The 17,938-nt window shown below is 41.1% G+C and overlaps 1 protein-coding gene across 3 annotated transcripts in view; it reads right to left on the bottom strand.

Moving 5' to 3' along the window:
- Positions 1 to 17,938, bottom strand: part of LOC126176033 (aminopeptidase N-like) — a 37,365-nt gene that overhangs the window by 17,960 nt on the left and 1,467 nt on the right. For 2 of the 3 annotated variants that reach the window (XM_049923165.1, XM_049923163.1), the window contains exons 2-6: positions 17,328 to 17,462; positions 14,410 to 14,605; positions 11,250 to 11,356; positions 8,393 to 8,545; positions 5,607 to 5,918 (exon numbers count right to left, since the gene is read on the bottom strand). In XM_049923165.1, coding sequence (XP_049779122.1) covers positions 5,607 to 5,918; positions 8,393 to 8,545; positions 11,250 to 11,356; positions 14,410 to 14,605; positions 17,328 to 17,461 — 902 coding nt within the window. In that variant the 5' untranslated portion in view covers position 17,462. Of the gene's footprint in view, positions 1 to 5,606; positions 5,919 to 8,392; positions 8,546 to 11,249; positions 11,357 to 14,409; positions 14,606 to 17,327; positions 17,472 to 17,938 lie in introns of all 3 variants that reach the window. The other variant, XM_049923164.1, reaches the window with a different exon arrangement.

The raw sequence follows: 17,938 nt of genomic DNA, 5'->3' as shown, positions 1-17,938 counted from the left end.
CTTAGATATCTTTGGCTGACATCTATATCTCTGGCTACTAATAACGTAAAAAAAATGTAAAACAGAGAAAATGAGGTTCAAAGATTTTCTTCTCACACTTTTTTCCGTTATTGTAACGTAAAACTCATTACCAGAACCTGTTATGAATGCAATTAAGCACCATTCAGGTTTCTTGCAAACTCATTATTGTTGAGGAAATTTCTTCACGGAAAGACACAAAATGTAAGTGAAAGCCTCAGTAATTTAATTTGGATTAGATGCTCAAAAAGGACATTCTGTGGACTTGAAGTACTCAAAATAAGAGTCTATGATGCAATTTTATTTTACAATAACGGAAATAATGGCAGAATTGAAGTGCTGGAAAGAGTTGGTATAGATCCTGGTGTGTTTACAACAAAAGCATTTTACACCATTGACGAGAGCAGGGTCAAGAAAACTAACAGATCAGTGTCTTACCGGCAAATACAGGCCAGGCAAACTCGAAGAGGAGAGAAGAGAAACCTGGAGGCTAAAAAATTGAGATAAACTTATTACATGTAGAAATATGAGAAGAAAGTCTTTGAACCTCATTTTCTCTGTTTTACATTTTTAACGCTATCAGAAGCATTTTCTCAAAACGTGTATGTTCTAGTGCTATGAAATTTTCAGGCACTATTCGCAAAGTGTTTCTGTCTCCCTGGAACTAAAAAATACGAGATCTGGCAATTACATTCTGATTTTTAATGATTGTATGTAGAAAAAAAAGTTAATTTTGGATGTGCAAAATTAAAAACTCTGGTAATGATATAATTTGTACCATAAATTAATAACTGTAGCTCAGTGGTCTTAGAACCTTTTCAGGAAACTACAATAATATTTTCAAATTAATTGCATGACTAGAATTTGAGTTATGGCTTTTTATAAAAAAGACAATTTCTGATAAAATATTAATCCTGCATATTTTATTATATTTTTCCGTTAAAACACAGCTATTTTGCTTTACACATGAAATATTGTACATTTGTTCATTAATAAAAATGGCTGTATTGATTTTTTAAAGAAATGTTCATTTTCCATTTCATTCTCTCTTAAAGAATGCGTATTGTATGACAGAGCACTGAAAGACCTGAGTCGAAACAAGGCCCCGGGAGTAGACAACATTCCATTAGAACTACTGAAGGCCTTGGGAGAGCCAGTCCTGACAAAACTCTACCATCTGGTGAGCAAGATGTATGAGACAGGCATAATACCCTCAGACTTCAAGAAGAATATAATAATTCCAATCACAGAGGAAGCAGGTGTTGACAGACGTGAAAATTACAGAACTATCAGTTTAATAAGTCACAGCTGCAAAATACTAACACGAATTCTCTACAGACGAATGGAAAAACTGGTAGCAGCCGACCTCGGGTAAAATCAGTTTGGATTCCGTAGAAATATTGGAACACATGAAGCAATACTGACCTTACGACATATCTTAGAAGAAAGATTAAGGAAAGGCAAACCTACGTTTCTAGCATTTGTAGAATTAGAGAAAGCTTTTGACAACGTTAACTGGAATACTCTCTTTCAAAGTCTAAAGGTGGCAGGGGTAAAATACAGGGAGCGAAAGGCTACTTACAATTTGTACAGAAACCAGATGGCAGTTATAAGAGTCGAGGGGCATGAAAGGGAAGCAGTGGTTGGGAAGGGAGTGAGACAGGGTTGTAGCCTCTCTCCGATGTTATTCAATCTGTATATTGAGCAATCAGTAAAGGAAACAAAAGAAAAATTCGGAGGAGGTATTAAAGTCCATGGAGAAGAAATAAAAACTTTGAGGTTCGCCGATGACATTGTAATTCAGTCAGAGACAGCAAAGGACTTGGAAGGGCAGTTGAACGGAATGGACAGTGTCTTGAAAGGAGAATATAAGATGAACATCAACAAAAGCAAAACGAGGATAATAGAATGTAGTCGAATTAAGTCGGGTGATGCTGAGGGAATTAGATTAGGAAATGAGACACTTATAGTAGTAAAGGAGTTTTGCTATTTGGGGAGCAAAATAACTGATGATGGTGGAAGTAGAGAGGATATAAAATGTAGCCTGGCAATAGCAAGGAAAGCGTTCCTGAAGAAGAGAAATCTGTTAACATCGAGTATAGATTTAAGTGTCAGGAAGGCGTTTCTGAAAGTATTTGTGTGGAGTGTAGCCATGTATGGAAGTGAAACATGGACGATAAATAGTTTGGACAAGATGAAAATAGAAGTTTTCGAAATATGGTGCTACAGAAGAATGCTGAAGATTAGATGGTTAGATCACACAACTAATGAGGAGGTACTGAATAGAATTGGGGAGAAGAGGAGTTTGTGCCACAACTCGACAGGAAGAGGGGACCGGTTGGTAGGACATGTTCTGAGGCATCAAGGGATCACAAATTTAGCATTGGAGGGTAGCGCGGAGGGTAAAAATCGTAGAGGGAGACCAAGAGATGAATACACTAAGCAGATTCAGAAGGATGTAGGTTGCAGTAAATACTGGGAGATGAAGAAGCTTGCACAGGATAGGGTAGCACGGAGAGCTGCATCAAACCAATCTCAGAACTGAAGACCGCAACAACAACAACATGCAAATGCAAAGTGACACTCTTTTCAGGAGGTTTTGTTTGCTCTAAAGGAGTATGATTTTTATGGGTAGATCAGGATTCAAACAAAAGAAAGTTATTTTGACCAGCTATTGGCCAAAAGCAGTGCTCATTCCGTATTATACTTCTCTTACGCCATTTTTCTCACTCTTGTTTGGTGTGACGTAAATACTCCCCACTGCCCTTGAAAGAATACGCACACTACAAAGAATCGTGGGGGAGAGCACCTCCAACATCTCGCAGCACAAAAAATAAATGTCCAGCCAGTTTATCATCCGATTAACAGTCGGCATAATTGTGTACGAAGGCATTGATGTTAGTTGAACTTGATATAACTCTCTTCGTACCTTTCCAGGGTTACCGATTGGTCGGAGTTGAAAACAAATTCCTTTCTGAGCGATGAGATAAATTCATTTAACTCATCCACAAATTTTCGGGACGGTTTCGCAGTATTCTGTGTATCGTAAAGTTGACGCTTTGTTCGACATTTCGGTATCTTGTGTCTTCCAATTCTGTAGCGCTTTTTGAAATTATGCAACTACGCACTGCTTCTCTTTGTAATCCACGTCGCACGGAATTTGATGTGCACAACGTAGTAGGTCACTTTGATGCACATCCTGAGAATTGGATCGAGCAGTCTTGCAACGCGCACCCATCACTTTCTGTAACAAGTGCGGCTTGTCTTCCCTTGAACATCCGCAGTTTTTCTTATGCACTTTCATTTGTTTTGTCATCAGTCTTCTGACAGGTTTGATGCGGCTCTCCACGAGCTCCTCTCCTGTGCCAACCCCTTCCTCTCAGAGAAGCACCCTCTACAGCTCCCTCTAGTGCCATCGAAGTTACTTTCTGATGTCTTAACTGATATCCTATCATCCTGTCCCTCCTTTCATAATTATTTTTCTTATATGTTCATTTCCTTGCCGATTCTTCGGAGAACCTTCTCATTCGTTACCTTATCAGTCCACCTCACATTCAACATTCTTCTGCAGCAGCACGTCTCAATTGCTTCGATGTTCTCCCCTGCCCATGTTTCACTACTATACAATGCTGTGCTCCAAACGTATATTCTCAGACATTTCTTCATCAAATGAAGGCCTGTCCTCCTCGCTCCTTCTGTCATGGGTTATTTTGCTGCCTAGATAGAAGAATTCCTTAACTTTACCCACTTCGTGATCACCAATCCTGATGATCTCGCTGTTCTCATTTCTGCTACTTCCCATTACTTTCGTCTCCCTTCGATTTACTCTCCGTTAACATTCTGTACTCATTAGACTTTTCATTCCATTCAGCATATCCCTGTAATGTCATCAGCGATTCTTATCACTGAAATCCTTTCAGCTTGAATTTTAATATCAGTATTGAGTCTTTCTTTTATTTCCCTCATTGCTTCTTCAATGTGTAGGTGAACGGTAGGGGCGGAAGACTACATCCATGTCTTACATCCTTTTAAATCCGAACACTTCGTTCTTGAGCCTACCCTCTTATGGTTCCCTCTTGGTTCTTGTACATATTGTACATTAACCATCTTTCCTTATTGTCTGCCACTACTTTTATCAGCATTTCCAATAACTTGACGATTTGACACTGTGTAACGCTTTTTCTAGCTCGACAGATCCTATGAACGTATCTTGATTTCTCTTTAGTCTTGCTTCCATTATTAACCGCACGATCATCGTACTCCTCATGGACACCGTCCGCACAGTGGAGCGTATACGACACCACACATTCCACTGACTCACCTTGCAGAAGCGTTAATATTTCATCTACCGCTTCTCTCTCACTCTGCGAAATTAATTGGGTTCCTTTCTGACGAAATGTCAACTTCGGTAACTGTTGTTGTAGATATAATGCAATGTCGATTTTGTTCATTGTTGCCGTTGCTCTGCATTGTATCAACACCACTAGCACTGTAACACTGTTGTGAGCTACTCGTTGACTAATTGCTTCAACTACGCACCATAGCCACATGCTGTGTTCACCATTGGATACCTCCACTCAAGCCCCCTGTTGCCCTTAGCGGCCAATGCTGTGAGTGCATGGCAGACAATACGTGGGGCGTCGAATGCTGTAAACACCATTGGCCTCTTGCAACTTCGCACTCAAGGGATTCCTTGCAAGAATCATCAAAAACACGCTGAATATCATCAGAAATAAACTATCCTGATGTAAAAACTAAATACAAACATTTTGACGTGGGAAACTTAAAGTTACTGAATTTATTATTGTCACTATATAAATGCCTTTTGTTTCCTTTATATTTCTAAGAATTTTCCGTCGCGAAAGATATAATTTCTCTTAAATTTGTCACTATCCCAAAAGTGGAAATTGCACAAATTACTGATATGATGTACTAAAAGTTCTGGATCATTCTGGAAGCAATACTGTTTTATGTATACATTGAAACGCGCATCAAAGCACACCCTTCTTGTTAGCTCTCTGTGTTGGGCCAGTCAGGCTGCGATCTGTAAGAACTTTTACCGCACATGCAGAATATCTTTTGTTTTGTATTTTTTATTTTTGTGAACAAATCTTCTTGTAATCAGACCCAGTAATGTAAATTGTCGAAATACAAATATCAAAATTAAAGCATGTATGAACCTTAATATAATGCATGTATGAACCTTAATAAGATGGAATTTGCTATCTGTAATCTTCCTCTAGACTTTGACGCAGTATGGAGATAAGTACTAATATAAAATCTTCTCTTGGGACATTAAATACTAAATGCAATATTAGCCTTACTCACTAGAAGTGCATGCATGAAATTTTAGTAGTCTAACCAAGAGGGGGCAGTTATAATTTCCAAAGCTGTAAGTATGGTAAGAACAATTAGTAATTGTTTTCTGAGCTGTAGTCAATTAGCTATTCGTATTGTCGTAACCAGTGGAATTTATCTTTCCATACATAAACCACGCAGGAATGTGTCTCCCTGAAAGATAACTCAGTAGGAATGACAAGAATTGTATGCGCTGCCGATGCTTTAGACAAGATTGATGTTGTCCTTACGTGTATGTGATGATACCCAAGCAGCTAACTCCTTCCTCTATATATCCAGGTACGGCAATATGGTCCATCTTGTCGATATAGTAATTTGCGTAGGGCACGCCCACCAGCTGCTCCATAGCTGCAACAGAGCGCGGTCCCATGTGGCTCGCGTATCCGAACTGGTCGCTTCTGGAGGTCACTTGCCAGACGACAGTACTGGTGTCCTCGGACGAGACCAAGCCAACCATTTCGTGCAGCACCCACGACAGCTGGTAGGCGCTGATCGGCGACGTCTGTTCGAAGTAGTAGCCGTAGAAACCCTCAGCGTCGACACTGCAAATGACGAGCGCTCCAGGTCACATTTTGTGAGAATCTCTCAATACACATATTTACAATGGTATACCGATACCACGCAGCTGCCGGAAGTTGAAAAGTTGGTGTTCATCAACATCTCTGCTCTCATAAGCATTGTGATGTGCTTTGGCCGAGGGTATCTTTCAGTTTACAATTGACGAAAGTGCTTCCCATCCCATTCACGAGTGCTGCTTCAGAAGAACGACTACTTACATCCCCTTTTTTCCATATTTTTGTTGTGTTGTTTTCGTGGGTTGGGTTGCTCAACGACAAGGTTATCAGCACCCATATAAAAATTAGTGAAAACTGCGTGTTTCGACGTAGAAATCGCGATAAAACAAGTAACAACCAATGAGAATAAATTTATAATCATTGTCTCCCAATCTCATCTACGATCACTCGCACACTCACACTGTCATGGAAGATGGCACTAAAATGATCATATATTCTAAAACTGTCAATTAAAACACGCTCCACATAAGATGTGACGCATCGTGATCTGTGCGCCCAAAGCACCATGCGTTTGAGGGTGCTCTCGCCACAATAAGAAGCAATGAGAGCTGTGTCCCAGACCTAGACAAGTGAGAAGGACCTCATCCCGTTTAGGTGACTCGAAGGAGATACTCCACGGACAAGTTGTGGGCTTAACCAGAAGCAGTTTATTTTTTGTCACTTCCAGCCAATCTTCTTCGCATCTGCGCATGTATCTCAACAGTGAGGTGACACTACGCAGAGGAATGCTACAGTGAACGAAATGAGGATTGCGACACACTTGCTTAGCTGCTCCGTCCATCAGTTCGTTCCCCTTAATACCCAAGTGACGTGGCACACAGCAGAAAGGCAACTCTTTCTCAAGCCACAGTAAATGGAGAAGGGTTTCCTATATATCCTGGACCACATTATATGTTGGGCAGAAGTGTTGTAAACTATGAAGGGCACTCACATAGACAGAACAGACGAGGAATTTAGCAAGCACGACATATCTCATCTGTTCCAACGACCTCAAAATTACGTTTAATAAGGCTTCGAAGACAGTGAAGTCTTGAGGTAACCGATTCTTGGAATAACAGCAGGGCAGTCAATGGAGTCCCCCGTATAGCTCCATCGTAGAATACCGCTATATAGTTGTACTGCTCATTTAAAATGTTGGAAAATATCGTATTAAGACGTATGTACGAGTCCAATGTACCATGCACTGCCCTAAATCTAAAGTTACTCTGGACATCTTCAATTACCATGTATTGTTACAGGTATGTGTTTATATGAGTTTTGTGTTTACGATTGTTTAAAGAGCACAGTTTTTCATGTTTGAACATTTAAAACAAGATGCCAACCTTTACACCACTTTGAAATCCTTATCAAGTGTATCACCCATAAAAGTATTAGGTAACTCTTGTCTGCAAGGTCATTAATATACAGCATGAAAAGCGACGGTCCCAACACACTTCCATTGCCCAAGCTTGCAAGTAGATCTGCATCCAAGATTACATGTCGTGACCACCCTAAAATGAAATCCTCATTTTTCACAAATTTAGTTTGATACGGTATACAATAGTATATTTATTATTAATTATGTCACTAGGTCAAATAATTTTTGGAAGTCAGGAAATATTGCATAAACATGACTGCCTAGAGCCATGACCACAGAATGTCACGGTTGAAAAGTGCCAGTTGAGTTTCGCAAGACCCAAGTTCTCGAAATCCATTCTTTGCACGCAGTTATTTATTTAAGTGTCGATCATCAATATCCATTAAACTGGTCTCCTGGAAAGTGAGATATTTTGCATTCGTGCTTCTTACTCAATCTTAAAATAGTAAATGAGTTTTGCTATTTGGGGAACAAAATAACTGATGATGGTCGAAGTAGAGAGGGAGACTGGCAATGCCAAGGAAAGCGTTTCTGAAGAAGAGAAATTTGTTAACATCGAGTATAGATTTAAGTGTCAGGAAGTCGTTTCTGAAAGTATATGTATGGAGTGTAGTCATGTATGGAAGTGAAAAATGGACGAGAAATAGTTTAGACAAGAAGAGAATAGAAGCTTTCGAAATGTGGTGCTGCAGGAGAATGCTGAAGATTAGATGGGTAGATCACATAACTAATGAGGAGGTATTAAATGGAATTGAAGTGAAGAGCAATTTGTGGCAGAACTTGACTAGAAGAAGGGATCGGTTGGTAGGGCATATTCTGAGGCATCAAGGAATCACCAATTTAGTATTGGAGGGCAGCGTGGAGGGTAAAAATCGTAGAGGGAGACCAAGAGATGAATACACTAAACAGATTCAGCAGGATGTAGGTTGCAGTAGGTACTGGGAGATGAAGAACCTTGCACAGGATAGAGTAGCATGGAGAGCTGCATCAAACCAGTCTCTGGACTGAAGTCCACAACAACAACAACTCAATCTCAACCTACTTAGCGCACATATGCTACTAAAAGGAAATCACTTTTTCTTACTATTCATCGGCTGTGTTCCGAGTGTTGGAATCGAAATACAGGTGGGGTTTGGTCCGCATGTTGAGCTGGTAGCGCGCCTTCAGCGCTGGTTCGTCGTAGCACGGCAGTGCTCGTCGTGCGTAGTTCGGCATGAACTGCGTCGCATATACGGCCCTGTGGACAGAATAGCATAGCGTGGCAGTTACGTTGTAGCTGAGGCGCTGCATATGTATTTTACTCATATCATTGTACAGTAGAACCAATTTACCAACAACATAAGGGGGTGGGGCATCATAATCAAATAAATAGAGTGAAATCAGAGCAGACACACTTTTACTTAAACGTAACACTAGGTGTAAGTTTCCTGAAAACAAGGTGAGTGACGGTTGCAGAAGACATATTTCAACAGCTACAAAAGATGAATGAAAATTGAAGTTAGTCGCTACCATACGAACTACGGCAGATACATGTAACTATAAGAAAAATGAATCAGAAAATTAAAAAAAAAGAAAACCCTACAACATACGATTTACAGTGTAGGCCTGGTGGTCGAGCGCTGGGAACACGATCAACTGTTTAGCATGAGTAGGAAATGTCCTTTGAAGAAACCTTATAGTTCAGTTTTCGACAATCGGCACTCATGTTTCATTAGAAGGAGATTCCAACCCAATGGTGTAATGATCATTGTGAAACAAATAGAAATTCGACAGAGAAAGTATCTGCTAATGGGCTATGCAGGGACGGATAAAAATTCTCTGCAGTGAATCGTTTTTAACCTTGCCATTGACATTTTACTCTTTTCTCCTTCTTCCCTGATAAAGCTGTTTTACTGCCCATAAAGACCACAGTGAATAATGAGAAAGGAAAGACAACTTTACACGATGCAGTTATCCTGAATAATGTGGTTTCGGTGGAAGTGTTTCGAATAAATGAAACAACAATGGGGCACATACTATGAGGTTGCAGTCTCTGTAGATTCGTACTATAATGCATTTTAACAAAATTTATAAATCTCAGGAAAAAGTAAATGTAATTCATTGTAATGTAACATCAACCGCAACGAATCAGAATGTAGATGGTATGTAATAAGTCTTAAAACGTGATATGTGAAAGGCAAATCCAAAAGTGAGAGGTAAATGACAGCATTTGAATGACCAAAAAGGTAAACATAAATGGTGGCATCAACAATTCTGAAAAAAATAACTATGTACAGTAGTAATGTAGTCATAGTGTCGTTAAATGTGCAAAGAAGGCTCAGTAAGTGTAAATCGTATGAGTAACTTCAGAGACTGTCTGATATTAACTACAAATAAAAACAAAAGGATGTAACTGTATTCAGTCAGAGATCCTGCATAATAAAAATGTGCTGTACTAAAACATTGTACCCAAATTCGGAAACAAATTTGTTTCTTGACTTAAATAATAAATTCTCACTATTGAACGTCGTATTGAAAAGAACAAAGCGCAATCATCATACAGTGAACAGTTTCTATTGCTGAATAAACAATTAGAAGAAATTTCTGCTTTTTAAAAAATGTCTGAGGTATTTTACGAGTCGTGTCTGCGCGGGAGATTTCACCGTTCTTCATTGGTTTATGAGTTACAAGCACCAAGTAACGTCAATAGTGAACTACTATATTTGAACATAACATAATTTCATAAGAAAGATCTGGGGATATGGTCAAAGGAATGTGTCACTTTATGGCCGAATTAGGATATGTAATATCCGTAACTCTGAGAACAGATTCAAGGCGAGATATTTCCTTACCCTTTTGACAAGAGAATGAAGTGTTGACTGAACTGACAACACATGTTTGCGGATAGTACGAATGCATCTCCCTCTGCCCTTCCCCTTGCCCTTCTCTCTCCCCCCCCCCCCCCCCACACTCACCCACCCACCATCATACTAGCGGGAAAGTAGCCTCCGGTTGTTGACAGTAAGACAACGAAAGGACGCTAAGCCAACCTCTAACTTTATGCCGAATCCTGACTTTTTACGATAAGAGAATAGAATTTGGCCTTAAATCTGCCAGTAAGTATTAATTTCATTTCACGCACAATATCAACCCGACCCATCACTATTACACTTCAAATGAAATGGTAGTCTCAATAACTCTTCTTAGCTAAAGCATGCTAATAATCAGTGACAATCATGAACATCTTAGAATACAAAGTAGTTTAACATGTTTAGATAAGAGCAAAAAATAAAATTGTTTGAAGGAATTGGTCGGAACAAACATGACTAGAAAACTTTCCTATAAGAATTGTACATTAGCAGCCAGGACTATGACACATTTTGACAGAAAGTGGGTCAAAAGGTGCAGAACGGTATATAGTGGATAGTTTGATTCTCTGAAAAGTATGCACTGAATCTATCCTTCGCCTTTTGAGAAAGTAGTGACAGGCGTAAATGTACCTTTGAAAAGTTAGCACTGGAATTACCATATCACTTTACACGCAGCTGAAATTTGTAAGAATGTATATATATATATATATATATATATATATATATATATATATATATATATATATATGAGAATACATGTTACATTTTGTTAGTGACCAGTGATTTCTACGAGTTGTCACCAGCTAGCGCGCTGTTACTCAATCAAAATAATGGCAATAGGTGACGTAACTGCTAGTGCCCTCTCTCCAAGTTAGACATGTGTTCCATTATTCCTCGTTTACAACAGCTAAATGCTTACACATCCAACAAGCATCGAAATGATGCATTTGGCTAGTGTCAGATAATAGTTTACATGTGGATGTTTTGTAGCTGACAAGTAGAGTTGGACGTTATTGCAGTTTCGAGGATCAGGAGCAGTGTCTCCCAATGTGTGTCTGATGGTGACAGCACTGTGACCTGTATGATACTTACTCTTGCCCGTCCCGCCCTTGATAGTCATAGCGAGAAAAGCCGGGCTCCCTGTCGCCGATGTTGGCACTGAAGCCGATGTCGAGCACCAAAAGGCTGCCCTCTGCCACCTGCAACATGGAGACGTGAATCAGCTATGAAGCAGCCTATGGTACACTTTATTAGGTACTGAGGGTAGAGGTTAGTTCAACTGGAAAATTGTGGGAGAAAGAATTTGATTACATCTAACTACACAAATCACTTCCACTAGCTGGTTTGTTCTCTCAGTGAACGACTCAAATCTTTTATTGCCATCATTTAGTAATGAAGAAACTCAGCTATTAGAAATTAGAAACTCGCCTTAAACTCGTCAGCGTATGCTGTGAAGTCATCTGGGAACTCGCTGTCCCCGTGTGACCGTAGATCAGACTTGTGAGTCTCTGCCGCAGCCCACTCGTCATCTAAGTCTGCTGCTGGGCACAAGTTTACTGGATTCGTTCAGAAAGGAGAGTAAGTACACGAGATCGCAGGTATAACAGCGAACTCGCGGCATTCCCGCTAATTAAAAAGCAATTTTGAGAGAAATTTCCGCCATTAAACTGTAAATTACTATTCATTTATTCCACTTAGTCATGATTTAGGCGTTATAGCCATTCTCAAGAGCAAGTTGGAATGTCACGAAAAGTCCGGCTCGCCTAAATGGCAGACGCAACCATTTATCATGACAATGGTTACATACCAGTATAATAAGCGTTCGGTAAGCAGTAAATATTGTTCTGTTTACACAAAAACTTACACTTTTTCGAACACTGCTGTAAACCTAATAATTAATAGCTATCAAAGAATTTTTAACGATTACATTGACATATAAAGACTTTCAAGATTTTAACGAGTCTTAAACCAAACTTCCAGAAAACATTACATAACGATTAAGTGCAGTCACAAAATGGCCGTCATTTATTAAAAAGAAAAATAAGGAAATGAATGATAAGCTTCACAACTCGCCGTTAGCCCACAAACGCAATTTGTCACGAGCAAATGAATACAGAAATAGCGCGCTTTTTTGTCTCAGGGCTATAAGAGTGGCATTGCTTTGAGCCCACTTGCCGTTTGACACAGCACAAGTTTTCTCATGGTGGAGGTGGAGTAAAAAATACAACCATTTTGTTTGTATTAGACAAATTTGTATGTTTTTCGTCTGAAGCGTGGATTGTAGCATGAAACATCTTCCAGATATCACTCCTCCTCTATTGGAACACATCTGCAATTGTGTACTTTGCATCAGTTAATTTTCGTCATACCCCTCATACCCAGTCTCAGAATGTACAGCTGCGTTTAAGGCAGTCTGATCCCAACAATCGGTCATTTAGGTTTTTCAGTGCAAATTTAAAGCAGTAAGATTGTGTACTCATCTTCTGTACTATCAGTAAGTCACGACCAGCTTTTGCGCTCCTGTATGCTTGAGTAAGAGAGAACGAGTCGACGAGCATGAAGCGACAGCAACGGCACAGCTCTCAGACTCTTCATACTCGTTTAAGTACAGCGAGAACGGTGGAGCCCGTTGGCACTGATCTGACAGCGGCGACTTGATTTGTGGAGTATGCAAACCGCAACATTATAATCATAATCGCTCCATTTCTGGTCACTCATCAGCTCACTTTTCATGTCCCCATACCCTTTAAACAAAAAAATTATTCTTTAAACTATGTGTCAGACTGTTACTACTGCCGGCCGCGGTGGTCTAGCGGTTCTGGCGCTGCAGTCCGGAACCGCGGGACTGCTACAGTCGCAGGTTCGAATCCTGCCTCGGGCATGGGTGTGTGTGACGTCCTTAGGTTAGTTAGGTTTAAGTAGTTCTAAGTTCTAGGGGATTTATGACCTAAGATGTTGAGTCCCATAGTGGTCAGAGCCATCTGAACCATTTTTGAACTGCTACTACTACTACGTGATCAGGCCCAGTGGACCGCACGCACCTACAAGTTTCCTCTTCCACTGTATTCCGTCCATTGCTTCTATCCGCCATCCGTTCACATCTATTGACACTTGGTTTAAATCTTCATGGAGTCCGTCCCTCCAACGCTTCTTGGGTCTCCCTGGCGGTCTCTTTCCTGTAGGTGTGAAATCCAGGGGCTTCCGAGGCCATCTGTGATCCTCCATTCGGGCCACATGGCCGGCCCACTGCATTCGTTTGGCTTTGACAGTTCCTGCTATGTTGGGCTGCTGGTATAGTTCCTCAAGCTCGGTTGTATCTGATCCTCCACTCCCCTGTATCTGCATCCAGAATCGGACCGAAGATCTTCCGAAGCACTTTTCTGTCAAAAACAAGGAGCTTATGGAAGTCCTGTTTCCGGATACTCCATGTCTCACAGCCATATAGAACAACAGGCTGGATCAGGGTTTTGTACAGTCGAATCTTGAACTGTCTGCAGAGATATCTGGACCGAAGCAGTTGTGCGAGGCTGTGGTAAGATCAATTTCCTGCTTGTATTCTGGCACTGATCTCTGCTTCACATGACTAATTCTCAGTGAAAAGTGCCCCTAGGTGTTTGAATTCTTGCACTCTCTTGTAGGACTGGTCCCCAACCTGCAGTGATTGTAGATGATCAGCAGTCTGGCAATGACCACGCGTCATAACGAGGTACTCTGTCTTGTCTTCGTTTATGTTTAGCCCAAATTTGCTGTGTCAGACACTAAGGCAAATTGGAAAACTTCTTATTCCGCAGGTATTTTTAGATTTTCCAGTGGGAACTTTAATAACATATGATAAACAACATAATACGGATAAGTGCCATTAAAAGTTTAAGAGAGCAAAGAGTAAAAAGCAGTAACATCTACTCCAGAAGGAGTCAAAGTATATACAGTATGAAAATCAATTAAATGTATATTTTCAATCGATATTTTCCTGAAGAAAAACGGAGGAAATAATATTCACCGACTACTGTCTATCTCATTACATCGCGCTTAAAGTGCAGAATATTTTTTAATTGAAACAAGAGAGAATTTTCTATTTCACAGTATAAGTTCATCAAGCTTCAGTTATATTTCCACTATTAAATGATGACACATACTACCTCCTTGTGTGAGGTCTCACTTCTTTCATAGCATTTCAGATATGTGGCTACGAACAATTACTTTTGGCACAGAATATGATCATCTCTGCTACAGAAACTCTATGGTGTCTCACCTGCTCTTGTAGCGACACCACCAAGAAGTCCCGGCCGTCTTGAGGCTGCTCGTAGCTGGAACCGATGACATCGCCCATTTGGTACCGAACTGCGAGGGAGGAGACGTTGACTGCGGCGTGCAGCACCAGCTGCGGCGTGTCACGCACCACCTGTACCGTCACGCTCGTCTGGCCCTCGAAGGTGAAGCTGCGCTCCCTGCCAGGGCAGCCAAAACAACGGCCGTTAGGGCAGTGAGTGGCGAATGTACAGCAACGGACATCGTTTGCTGCCAGGTGCGCAACGGACAGCTGACTTCCCTCGTCTCTTTCCATCACTTACCCTCATTCCGACATTAATTCGTTTCGTCATTAATTCGACCGTGTTCTGCCTTCCTTTTCCAGTCTTTTCACCATTTCTCTCATTTTTCTCTGCCTTCCTCTCACCCATAAATCAATCCTTCAACTTTTACCTTTATGTATACCAAACTTTAAAACTTGATGAAATGATGTAAGAGTTTTTATACAGGGTGTCCCAAAAAGAATGACCCGATTTTAACTTGTAATAATATTGAGACAAATGTCACTAGGTAACTACAGGGTTATTACAAATGATTGAAGCGATTTCACAGCTCTACAATAACTTTATTATTTGAGATATTTTCACAATGCTTTGCACACACATACAAAAACTCAAAAAGTTTTTTTAGGCATTCACAAATGTTCGATATGTGCCCCTTTAGCGATTCGGCAGACATCAAGCCGATAATCAAGTTCCTCCCACACTCGGCGCAGCATGTCCCCATCAATGAGTTCGAAAGCATCGTTGATGCGAGCTCGCTGTTCTGGCACGATTCTTGGTAGAGGAGGTTTAAACACTGAATCTTTCACATAACCCCACAGAAAGAAATCGCATGGGGTTAAGTCGGGAGAGCGTGGAGGCCATGTAAAGCCCTACACCCCATTGTGCTATTCCTGCTTTGACTCCTGACAGGTAGACCTTGTATTCTCCCACTTCCTGGCCTGGCGGCAGAAACCTGAAGCGGCTTCAGCCGAACAAAACTTTGTGAGTTTTTCTACGTATCTGTAGTGTGTCGTGACCAAATGTCAATGAATGGAACTACAGTGAATTTATGAAATCGCTTCAATCATTTGTAATAGCCCTGTATATCAGCGCTAGATGTAATCAGCATGGTCTAGAGTTTCTGAAAAAATCTGCTAGATGTCGCAGCGAGCGGTGACCTGGAGCTTGCAGCCAGCCTCGCGGAATATGGCGTCCGCACAACAGAAGGCGTATTGTGTTATTGAATTTAGACGTACTCCGTCAGTGATCGCAGTTCAGTGAGCGTCTCACATTCGATTTCATGCTAAACCACCATCACTAAAGAACATTCGACGGTGGTGCGAACAATTTGAAGAAACAGGGTGCCTCTGTAAAGGCAAGAGTTCTGGCTGGCCACGCGTTCCTGAAAAAAACAGGGGAACAAATCTGACAAGCATTTGAGTGTAGCCCCTGCAAGTCTACGCAGCGTGCTAGCCGAGAACTTGCGTAACCGTTTATGACAGTGTGGCGTGTGTTATGGCGTCGTTTACCCCTCAAACCATACCGATTACAACTGGTACAAGTTCTTCGAGATACTGACAAAGTGAAGCAAGTGAATGCTATTTTAGAGGACATAGGAGATGACACTTTTATGTCACAATTGACATTCAGCGATGAGGCAACTTTCCATATTAGCAGCGAGGTTCACTGTCATAATGTGCATATATGGGGGCTCGAAAATCCTCATGAATCAATTGAACACGAACGTGATTCACCAAAAGTGAATGTTTCTTGTGCTGTTTCGCAAAGCAAGGTTTATGGACCCTACTTTCTTGAGGAAGAAACCATAACAGGACACTCATATCTTGCAATGCTACAGAAGTGGTTATGCCCACAACTTGACTCTGACAATTTCATCTATTAGCAAGATGGAGCACCACCACACTGGCACAACAACGTGCGCAGTTTCCTCAATGCCAACGTGCCTCAACGTTGGACAGTGCATACAGGACTGCAAGACCATGCTTTATGCTGGCTGGGGTGGCTGAGCGGTTCTAGGCGCTACAGTTTGGAACCGCGCGACCACTACGGTCGCAGGTTCGAATCCTGCCTCGGGCATGGATGTGTGTGATGTCCTCAGGTTAGTTAGGTTTAAGTAGTTCTAAGTTCTAGAGGACTGATTTTTTGAACCATGCTTTACAGTCTTAGCCTCCTAGGTCCCCAGACGTAACACCATGTGATTTCTTCTATGGGGATACGATAACAATGTGGTTATGTTCCTCCCTTACCTCATGGCACTGATGAACTAAAACCGGAATATCAACTGCCGTGGCTTCAGTGACAGAAGACACCTTATACTCAGTTTGCGATGAATTCGGCTATCGGCTATATGTTGTCCATGCAGCCAGTGGAGGACGTATTGAACATTTATGATGGATATTTATAGATTTCTGTCTTTTCTGAGTAATTCAGTATGCAATTTGTTCGTGTTAAGCCCTTCTTCGTAATACATAATTCTATTTAAATTCGGGTCATTTTTTGGGACACCTTTATTTTGTACAGTACTGATCGGTAAGCAGGGCACTGTTGGCGCAGGTCTAACTGCTGTTCAGTGCTATGCTATTCTTGTACTATTTGAATGAGATGAAATTTGGTGACATGTCTAGCAACAAAGCCAATGATTCAGAAAGCTCTTTTACTTTTAATGTAGCTGTTGATGCATAGTAAATGATATTTGTTCAAGTTATGCCAGGTAAAATACAATTCCAGAAAAAAAAGGTTTCTTTACTGAGGAAGACATGAGTGACATATGCAACAAACTGAGTATCAATCAACTCCTGCTGTGCCACAGGATACTTGTAGCGTCGGCTAGTAGAAAGACAAGCAGTGGGCGGCTCACCCCTCGTTCTCCCGGTACACCGTGATGTCGACCCTCTGGGAACTGGGTCGGCTCTCCCCCGGCAGGCGGTCGTCTTGTCCATGGGCCACCGTCACCAGCAGCGTCAGGACCACCAAACACCACACACTCCTCATGCTGGAACACCTGGGGATATAAGCTTCACAGTGGGAATCAAATACTGGAAGAGCTGCTAACGACAAACTGAAAATGTTTGTAGAACCAGTGCCTAAGGTTGCTGCCACTGTTTACAATACTGGTTGTGGAAGAAATTGACAGGTATTTGTAATGGAAAGGAAAAGTGGTGTCATATTCTACCTGACCACCACGATGCTCATCACTGCTCTGGTACAAAGTCTAAATCTCTCCACAGAGTCACGGAGTCAGACCACAATCCACGATTGACGATGGATCTTTCATAGGACAGAAATGTGAAAACTGACTGCTTTAAAGATGCCGTTATAGAGGAGTAAATTTTTAGGGAGAAACAATTTCAGTTCTCGTACTCTTCCTTGTATTTTAAAATCACTTACAGAACATAATATTTAATTATGCTGCAAGGGTAGTACATAACCGTCCACATAGGATCTTAATGAAGATTACATGTTTACAGA

Source organism: Schistocerca cancellata, chromosome 3 (assembly GCF_023864275.1).
Source record: "Schistocerca cancellata isolate TAMUIC-IGC-003103 chromosome 3, iqSchCanc2.1, whole genome shotgun sequence".
NCBI classification, from domain to species: Eukaryota; Metazoa; Arthropoda; class Insecta; order Orthoptera; family Acrididae; genus Schistocerca; species Schistocerca cancellata.
The sequence above is the reverse complement of the archived record's forward strand: the minus strand, read 5'-3'. Positions and strand labels throughout refer to the sequence as shown.